At 44.6% G+C, this 9,827-nt stretch overlaps 1 protein-coding gene across 2 annotated transcripts; it reads left to right on the forward strand.

The window, feature by feature from the left end:
- The first annotated feature begins 1,881 nt into the window (after positions 1 to 1,881).
- On the forward strand, positions 1,882 to 9,083 carry DMBX1 (diencephalon/mesencephalon homeobox 1). 2 transcript variants are annotated; one of them, XM_026086891.1, is made up of 4 exons: positions 1,882 to 2,078; positions 6,498 to 6,693; positions 7,849 to 8,203; positions 8,683 to 9,083. In XM_026086891.1, exons 1-4 carry the CDS (start codon positions 1,927 to 1,929, stop codon positions 9,081 to 9,083), a joined length of 1,104 nt encoding a protein of 367 aa, XP_025942676.1. In that variant the 5' UTR covers positions 1,882 to 1,926. The 2 variants fall into 2 exon arrangements, with proteins under 2 accessions (XP_025942676.1, XP_025942677.1); XM_026086892.1 differs by having other exon boundaries at positions 1,918 to 2,080; positions 6,515 to 6,693.
- Positions 9,084 to 9,827: the final 744 nt, after the last annotated feature.

A 9,827-nucleotide genomic window follows, 5' to 3' on the forward strand; every position in this document is an offset into this window, starting at 1 on the left:
ATCTGTGCAGAGTGAGGTGGGAGGTGGGTGTGGGGGAGCCACCAAGATTTTTTGGAGTCTAAAACTGAAGAATAATTTAGGAGTGAATCTAGAGCAGGTGAATAAGGAGGCCCAAAGCAGATGAAGGCTGCATTAGGGTCTGTATCAGATCTCCCTGGATGCWTGTCTGGATCTGTTGCCCTCCATGAGGACTGTTGGCACTGAAATGAAGTGATGGCAGAGTGCAAGGGATCTGGGGAAACAGGAATGAGGCTAARTGGTATATTCCTGAATTATTGGTACATAATTATTGCAGACTMATTGAGAAGACTACCCCAAAGATTCTTGCTCATGACTTCACAAAATACCTTAGTCAAAAGAAAACATCCCAGAGCAACGAGGAACATCCTTGAGGTGGCAGGGAGCTTCACCAAACTCCAGGTCAAAAGGCTTTCCTCTTTTGTTCCCAGGCACCATGCGTGGGAGATGCTTGCAAGGTGGGAGGTCAGAAGGGGTCCCATTTCATTGCCAGTCCCCATAGCACAGGAATCAGCTGTTTTTTCCAGGAACCAGCAGCTTGGTCTCTGRATGTTAAACAAGGTCACTCCATGTTTGCACCTGCTATGTCAAAGTGGTGGGGAGTGAAGCGGAGATCCAAGCAAGTGGGTAGTGTCACCCATGAGAGCCCAGCCCCAGAGGTTTGCCTTCATGTACTTCCACTCCTCCATCTTCACTGAGATCCTCTACTCCATGGTATAGGTGTTCTACATGCGAAAATGGAGGTCTTTAGGCATGAGGATGAGATTTGAGAGTCCTTATTATGGAAAAAACAATCGTTAATTTTTCATCCTAATAGCTACACGCAAGTTTTTGCAGTTCAATGCATCAGGTTCCTCCAAAAGCCATGGGAGATGAACCAATTCCCTCCAATGATCAAAACTGCTTTCTARGAGGTTGCCTAGATAACCCGTCTACTTTCCTTACGTTAGTCCAGCTGGAACTCTTCTGTCTCTGAATGGTCATTCATTGCATTGACTTTCTGGCCGATGACTTGCTGGTGTGAATAATATTTTGGAAGTTTTCTTTTGTGGTAAATGTTTCACATCTTGCCTTCTGATGTCTTATGAAGCAGGGAAAGAACATCCTTGAGGCCCTCAGTCATTTGTAACACGGATGAATGAAGCATCATTCAGCTTTTGAGACCAATATTAGCTCAGTTTTACAGATGGTCTGTAAGGAAAAACAGCTTGAAGTTTCACACAGAGCCACAGCAGAAAAAAGCCATTAGTTTTTCAAATAATTTCCTTGATATTGAGCTATGAGACTCCAGTATTTATTGCAAACTTTAATTCYCCCTTTAGCCATAACATTTTTGGCCCTGTTATGCTACAGATTTATTTTTTTTTACACCACATGCTTTTTTTTTTGCCTACCATTTGTGTTTTGTTAAGAAGAACCTTAAGAAGAATGAATGGAAATAAATTACACATGAATGTGTTCAGATAAGACAGATTCTTTGACATTATGGCAACAGGACTGTGGAACAGCCCACTGCAGGCAATGGCAGGGACAAAATGCCACCTGGTTCTGGGATAAAGCTTGATCAGTTCATTAAAAGTGCTAATATAATGCATTTTATTCTGGCATGTACCTAACAATCGTGCAAATCCTGTTTTGTTCAGTATACCATTTCTAGGAGGTAGTCAGATGCTGGTCTCTCAACTTGGAAGCCAGATTGGTGTCACTGGTGCTTTAGGTCTACAGGAACTAGTCTGAATCCTGGCCCAGAACCTTTCGGAGTCAGGAGGTTGGAAGTGACCCTTGCATGCCTCAGTTTAAGTTTCAGATCAGCATTTCCAAGGCTCTGCTGGGACATCAGGATGCTGGAATAGCATGTTCCTAAGCACCTCTCTCCTGCCGGCTCTTGTTTTTCAGGTTTATGTCGCCATGCAGCACTATGGAGTGAATGGTTACTCCCTTCATGCCATGAATTCACTGAGCGCCATGTACAACCTTCATCAGCAGGCAGCTCAGCAAGCTCAGCACGCTCCTGACTACAGACCCTCAGTGCACGCCCTCACCCTGGCAGAAAGATTGGCTGGTAAGAACAACTCATGGCTTTTGTAGTTCCCTGGGAAAAATGCTTGTTGCTTGTATCAAGCAAAACTCTTCCTCAGCAGGGAATTTTAAGCAGATCTGAGTGTGACTTAGCAAACTGGCAGGATAGGATGAGGACAAGCCTGTGTGCACCACAGAGTGCCCTAGCCGGAGAGCCACTGACCCCTGGGCAGGAAAGGAGGGAAGGCAGTGCATTTTTAAATCATGGAGATCTCTAGGAGTGGCAGCATTTCACCTGTTACCTGCTTGATGACAAGCATTTGTAGTCCCATATAGTAGACATATAGGCCGCACTATGTAGATGTCACAAGCCCTCCAGTGTTTGCTGCAAACTGACCGTTGTGCTTTGCTCCAGAATGGGATTCTAAGGCTGGGGAGCCTGGGTCTGAGAAGGAACRTGGTGCCACTATGTGGAATTAAAAAGATAGGGTTAAAAAGACACTGAAATCTGTTTTAACGGGAAAACAACAAATGCCGGAAAGACTGGCTTTGTTGTTAGTAAATAACAGCACAACAAACATGAGCATGCAGTGATTTAGATGTCCACACTGAGYGGCCCAGGCCTTGCATACCCTAAGAACTGCCATCTTAGGCTATAGGCAAATTCCTGCTCTTTCCATGCTGCCACTTCTTGAAGCTACTTTCCATTTCTTGTCCCACCAAGCACTCTTTTCTCTTGCAAAAAGGTCATCTTCATCTGGATCTTTTCTTGGGTCTCACCTTGACCTATTTCTTCAGGGAATCCTAGCCCTTGGCTCRGGTGATGATTGCAGGTCCTGTCCTGGCTTTTGCTCTTGTATTTTGCCTTCCTTAAAGAAACTTTTTTAGGCCCAAAGTCAAGCATGACTTTAACCAGAGAGTGTTATTCACACAGAATTGTTGCTGGCAGGACACTGGAACAAGAATCACTGCTCCAGAGTTTCTTTTATCTGATCTGCTTCCCATGTTTAGCCATGACAGTAATAACGCTATAACAACACTGCCATTAAAAGGAATTGCAAAGTCCAGATAGTATTTTATGATTTGGTAGCAGGAATTGTTCAAAAAYAATTGATGGAGATCAGAGGCTATGTTGCATGGTAGGGCGAATATATCTGTTCCATACTTCAACCTACCACAGCACGCCCAGATCTGTCTGAGATAATTAAGGGCTACTCCAATGCAAATGATCAMCAGATACAAATCACAGTTTCGGTCAGGGTTTGGATGCGACATGGTAGACCAGACCTGACTACAGGCAAGGTGGAGAAGCACTGTACCAATATAGCAAAGCTAAAGTGAAAAGTTACCGTACATGTGATTCTAGAGACCTTCCAAGAACGGACTCGTCTTTCTTGGACGGTCTAAAAATTAGGCATCTGCTTTAAGCTAGCTTCCTAGATTTCTGATATTTAGGAAAAAAGCTCCAGAGTGACTCCTTCCAGCCTAGAGTAGGTGAAAAGAGTCATCTACACAGGCAACTTTAGTGGGCTAAATTTAAGAGACGTGGGCTTAAGTCAAGGTAAGCACACAAAAATCTGAGGCCAGTCCTCCTAGGTGGGTATTCCATGAAAGCAAGGTGCAAGCATCTCAGCCTTTTTGGATCAACAGACCACTGTTTACTCTCAAATCTTCTTGCCAGCAATGACCCCTTTTCCWTCTTATGAAGGAAATGTTAGTAGTGACCTTCTTTACATGGTTCCTCAGGTCACTCACTGTGGTCTATGGGATCCCTGGGGATCTGTAGGACAGAGCTGGGGAATCACTGTCCACAACAAAAGGGAATCAAAGTGGGATCAAGGAGACCTGAACTGTAATCCTGGTTCTGCTGCTGGCCTGCAGAGTAACGACAGGTGGGCGCTTTCCTTGTCTTGGTCATCCGTCCTCTCCTTCCCTCATACTTTCAGCTCACAGGTGGTCGGATGGGAATGGATGGTCCCGAGAACTGCAAAGTGCCTTGCAGACTTTGGGCCTTGGGTGGCCCTTCCCTAGACACAAGAATCTTTTGAAAGATTTTTCTGATCGCTTGCATCTTTTACTCTATAACATGAAGGACTTAATGTCTTTGACCCTAACTAGGGAAAAAGCAGAGGGAAATGAAAAAATGGAATAAAAGAGCTATTCTCATATTTTCTAGCAGGAGATTAAATGGGTTTTCTGACCTCTTATCTTTAAAATTAATAACCCACCTGGAAGAGTGTCACCAAATTAAATCCCACTGTCCCCTTGTGATCTGCTTATCTTTGGTGGGGTAGGCATTACATACCTACAAGCCAGTTCCTTTGCAGTTACTTCACATTTTTTTACCTCTGAATATCTTTTAGTGCAGGGTTATAGATCTCATTTGCCTTCCAGGGACAGTCAGAATAAAGTAGCACAAAAGCAAATGACCTTAAGTCAGAAAACAGAGGTTTCTGATTTTAACTGCAATGCCTCACCTGCAATTTATATTCTCCTTCTTGCACAAAGCCTGGAAACATAGTTAAAGCATTAAAATAATTGTTGTTTAGCTTTCACTGGAGTAGCCAAACTTAATGCATGAGCTGCCGCCCCTGGGGAGTTGGTAGGTCCAACCTCTACTCTAGAAATTCGGAAATATTCTAGCCTGCAGGTAGGGCGTTAAACCAATGTCCTTTCTCCTGATTTCTTATACTTGAAACATAAATGTTAGCTTTGTAAAACATTTCAGGGTAGCTTCTATTTCTTGTCATGGAACATTCCCTTTTCTAGCCTGGCTGCATTGTGCGCTGTTTCTGAATGCATAACGGATGCTGTCTTTGCCTCCAAAAGTGGCAGCAGCTAATACCAGTGTTTTAATTCCCCCAAGAGCTGTGATACCTTGAATACAAAAGTCTCTTGTACGCAGCCAACACTGTATTGTATTTGGCCAAAGACCTTTAGCCTGATCACRTCTTTTCCAGGTCGCCAAAACCACACTGCTTTGGCAACAGGCCAGAAAGGCGCTGCAAATGCTGACCTAGAATGAAACAGCTGGAAGTTTGGGAGAGGAATGTTTGAGTAGTGCAAAGCTGATTTGCTACGCTCGTTAGCTAACATATTTGGAACCTGGCTGTGCGGTTCTGGGACTGGCCTGACAGCAGGTTTTGTTTTATTGTTTACATTCATGCCATGATACTCGTGACAAAAGCGCAAATAAACAGCAACAAGAGCCTTCATCTGGCTCTGTGCATTGATAATGCTGACTTTTCCCCCTATTAGGTTGTTTTCTAATGTKTTTATCCCTCTCTTCTACTCAAAGTCATAATCTTAACTAAATTAAAAATGATACCAGACACTGCTGAAGCTCTTTCTGCATTTCATCTTTGAGAGCAAACCTCTCGCCAGACTGGGTATTTCATTCCAACGCTGTAGCACAACATGCCCCAACTTGCATAATAAAGGCACTTTTTTTTCATTTTAAAATAACTTATTTTCATTGATTTAAAGAGATCTTTTTACTCCAACTAGCTGTTGTGAAATCATAACGCCTGTGGTAAAATAATAAGCCCTTTACTGTGGGACTCAGATTTTCCTCAGCCTGAACTTCTTCTCTGCCCTCAATTTTGCAAGCGCAGTTTGCAATGTCAGACCTTCCAAGTAGCTCCTCTACTGCGAAAGGCGCTCTGGGCTTGCAATCAGTGGGGCTGGGTTTGGTTCCTGTCTGGCTTTTCCAACCCAGATGCTGGAGAGTGTCCGTGCTCAGTAAAGCACGTGCTTTCAAGCTAAACAGACATAAGCACATGAGCTTAAGTGCTTTCCTGAAATGGAGCCCAGAACAGCTCTCCAATATCGTGTCTTGAACACTACAGTAAGCAACATACAAGACACTAAAGAAGAGCCAGCTCAGCCTGGTTTCTGGGAAGAYACATGCCTTCTAATGTGGCTGCAGCCAACACAACAGGCTCGAGGCAGCTGTGTTTGAGCTACACAGGCTCTTCCCACCGATCAGTACTGAGTTTCATTGAAGTATTGAGGCCTACTGAAGCTCTGCCCTTGGCTTCAAGGAGAACATGACATATAATGTTGGACCCCTCTCCTGATTATGACACAGAATCTCCCCACCTTGTTTTTAAYTGTGTTTCCTRTGAACGATGCTTATGCCATGGTGGRATCTGTGCATCTGTATGTCCTGCCCCACTAACTTTAGTTGGCTCGTTTCAACCAAATTTAGCATAGGAGTCTCAAAAGTTCCCACAGCTGTCGTAGAAAGAGGTTGCCACTCCAGAAGAAGCTTCCTAGTCAGAGGTTTTATCTCCTCAAACACCTGAGTTATCAGCAAAGTGCATGCACAGGCTTTTTTAGAGCTAAGTCCATGCAAACACTTGTTGTGTAGGTTCATCAGGTATTGTTAGCCAGTGCTTTATTCAACTGTCAGCATACAAATTCCAATAATTAAATTGGCCACTCTTCTTGTCTTCCAACGGCTGTACATTTCAAGACATCATTTTGGAGGCACGTTATGGATCCCAGCATCGCAAACAAAGGCGAAGTCGCACGGCCTTCACAGCCCAACAGCTGGAGGCACTGGAGAAGACCTTCCAGAAGACTCACTATCCAGATGTGGTGATGAGAGAGAGGCTGGCTATGTGCACAAATCTACCTGAAGCCAGAGTACAGGTACCGATTTTGTGGTTTTGTTAGTGGGGATGTTTTAAAGATATAGCGGGGTTCCTAGAGGGTTGACCAGCTCTACAGATCTTTCAAGATTCCTACACTGTAACCAAATATTTTTGGGCAGATAAAGCTGTCAAAGAGGACAAAAAAAAACCCAAACCATTCAACCCAAGTCACACATCTGCTAAAGAAATTCTGAATCCACAAGCACATTTTTTAAATTTAGGATTGTCTGAACTGTAAACTGGTTTTCATTTGTCCTTTCACATTTCATTGGGGGAAGTTTTAGAAACATCAGCAGAAGTCTACTTATTTATTTATTTGTGAGGATTTTCTGGCTTTCTCAGAGGAGCAGAAATCCAAGTAATTCCAGCTGTTCTTTTCCACCATCATCAATATTTGTAACATTTCAGGCCAAAGTTCCCTATTTTTTTAGTTTCAGCTAATGCAACATGCTTTGTAACCTGCTGGTTGGGAGGTTCTTGCATTGTTGTGGCTTTAAAAGACTAAATAGCAAGTTCTTCAGTGTGAAGTGGATAAGTGGTGGCTCTAGGAAAAAAAAATAGTTCATTTCTTTTATACAGATGTCAAGATATTTTTGACCTTCAGAATTTTTGTTTCCTGATCTAACTAACCAACACTAACATGAATTGCAAAGATGTTTCTTCCAATCCATGTCCACAGATTTTGGTTAAAAGAATATGGATTCTTCCCCATCCCCTAGATGCATTTTCAAGACATCAGCTTATACCTGTAATGACTTACTTTGACTGTTTCCTCTGTAGTTTTGATACACTGATAACAGGAAGTTYTCAGAAACTGACAGAGCACTGTACTCTCAGCCAATGCAATATCTTCAGACTCAGCTATAAGCCATCTTGACCATCTGACCAATTTAGAAAAAAAAAAGGTTTTGCCTTAAAGATCCAGTATAAAGGCTGACATTTGTTAAAAACATATTTATTGTGCTACTTGTACAAGCATTGAAAGAARGTAGAGCTCTAAGTTCCAACCAAGTGGACTGACATTTGGGTACCATGAGCTTGYAGTATGTAATTACTTGGGGTTCCCTTGAAGCTCCCAGGCTGAATGATGCTGAGCTTGGTATTAAGCAGGATTTTCACCTCTTTTCTCCCCTTGCTATCTGTGGCACTGAAGGTTTGGTTCAAGAACCGGAGGGCCAAATTCCGGAAGAAGCAGCGCAGCCTGCAAAAGGAGCAGCTGCAGAAGCAGAAGGACTGCGAAGGGAGCCACAGCGAGGGGAAGACAGATGCACCCRTGCTGGAGACCCAGGCCACCACCCCGGAGGCCGAAAAGGCCCAGAGCCTCCCGAGCGAGGTAAGCGCGGACCTCAACCTAACCCTGTCGGAGCAGTCGGCCAGTGAGTCAGCGCCCGAGGACCAGACAGACAGAGAGGAGGAGTTCAAGAGCACCTTGGAAGAGGCTAAAGCAGACAAGAGTCCTGGTGTGGACAGCAAGGCTTTGAACTGCAAGAGAGCAAGCCCAAAAGCAGGTGAGGGGCAGCGTGTTGGTGAAGCGCGGGTGTCTGGACCTGGCATTTCCAAGGGGGATGCTAGTGGCTGGATAGAGCCCTTTACCCCCTAGAGCATGGGATCTTGCAGGTAGGCTTCCCAAACTTGTCTTCCTGCAGCCAGCACTAAAAGGAGCTCGTGGAAGGCCTGACCTCTATTGTAGCAGAGAGGGAAAAAACCTTCTGCTCAGATTAGAGCTTGGGAGGAGAACAGTGCCTGATGGCAGCAGAARAGCTCTAAGAAAAAGGGCAGGCACATTTCTAGGAACTAGGATGCTAAGCGTGACACACAGATGTGCTTTAGCCCTTCTGAGCTAACACAACCTCTCTCTTTTGTAGTGCATTCCCAATGCATTTTTCAGGAGAAAACCATGCTGTTGTCTGAACCCTACCTGGGTGAGGATCAGTGYTTGCATCCAGCTTGTAGAAATAACCCCTATCCCCTCTGTCTCCTGCTGCAGAGTCTCCTATCAGCGCGACTGTGACGCCTTCATCCAGCAGTGGCCTGGCTCAGACCCACTCCTACTCCTCTTCGCCCTTGAGCCTCTTCCGCCTGCAGGAGCAATTTCGCCAGCACATGGCGGCAACCAACAACTTGGTCCATTACTCCTCCTTCGAAATGGGGACACCATCTGCCATGCCCTACTTGGGCATGAACGTCAAYATGGCACCGCTGAGCTCTCTGCACTGTCAGTCTTACTATCAGTCACTCTCCCACGCTCAGCAGGTCTGGTCCTCGCCCATCCTGCAGGCCTCCAGCTCCCTTCCAAGCCTGAACAGTAAAACGACAAGTATTGAGAACCTCAGGCTCCGGGCAAAGCAGCACGCAGCTTCCCTTGGGCTTGACACCCTACCCAACTGACTGTAAGACAAGTTGCCGTCACCCATGAGAAGATGCACCAGAGGTTGGCACTAGATGTGTCACACCTTGAACCCCCCACCCTCATCTCTTCCTGGAGTAAGGTGCTCCCGTTCAGGGAAAACACATTGCTACCACCCTGGTCTTCACTAAATATTTAACAAGGAAGGGGGAGAGGATGTATWTTTAGACAGATAAACTGTCCTCTGGACTGCTGTCAGTTAAGCCCGTAAAATTCAGAAAAAGCCCTCTTTCCTCAACCCCACAATAATGTGCCCACTGTGTTATACACACATTTTTGTTGTTGCGTTCTTTGGGAAAAGAAAGAGTCCTGCTTTATCCTGTATATAGTTTATAATRTTGAAAGCATCCTTCACCTGTGTGTTACTGTCAGTGTTACAGACCTGTGACCTCTTTTGCTTTTATTCCTTCTTCTTTCTCAGTTTGAGTAGCTAGTATCAAAGTTACAAGTCAGCCATCATCCCCACCTCAGCTTGCARCTAGTTGCTCTTCTTGGGTCAGAGTCCTAAAGGTGTTTGAGATGAAGAGAAAGGATGGTGCACTTCACTGCTCCGCTTCTCTCTTCTCTGCTAAAGCCAATTTTGTAATGGCCGGGAAATAACACAAAGGTAAATTTCCTGTTTAAGCACTTCCTATAGGGCAAGCATTTTTCATTTATGTTTTAATAGCACTTGTTCAAAGTTGGTGGACGAGATATTGGCCGAATGTTGCTGGCTATGGGGAGAA

The sequence above is a fragment of the Apteryx rowi genome, unplaced genomic scaffold (genome assembly GCF_003343035.1).
Source record: "Apteryx rowi isolate R43461 unplaced genomic scaffold, aptRow1 scaffold_7, whole genome shotgun sequence".
NCBI classification, from domain to species: domain Eukaryota; kingdom Metazoa; phylum Chordata; class Aves; order Apterygiformes; family Apterygidae; genus Apteryx; species Apteryx rowi.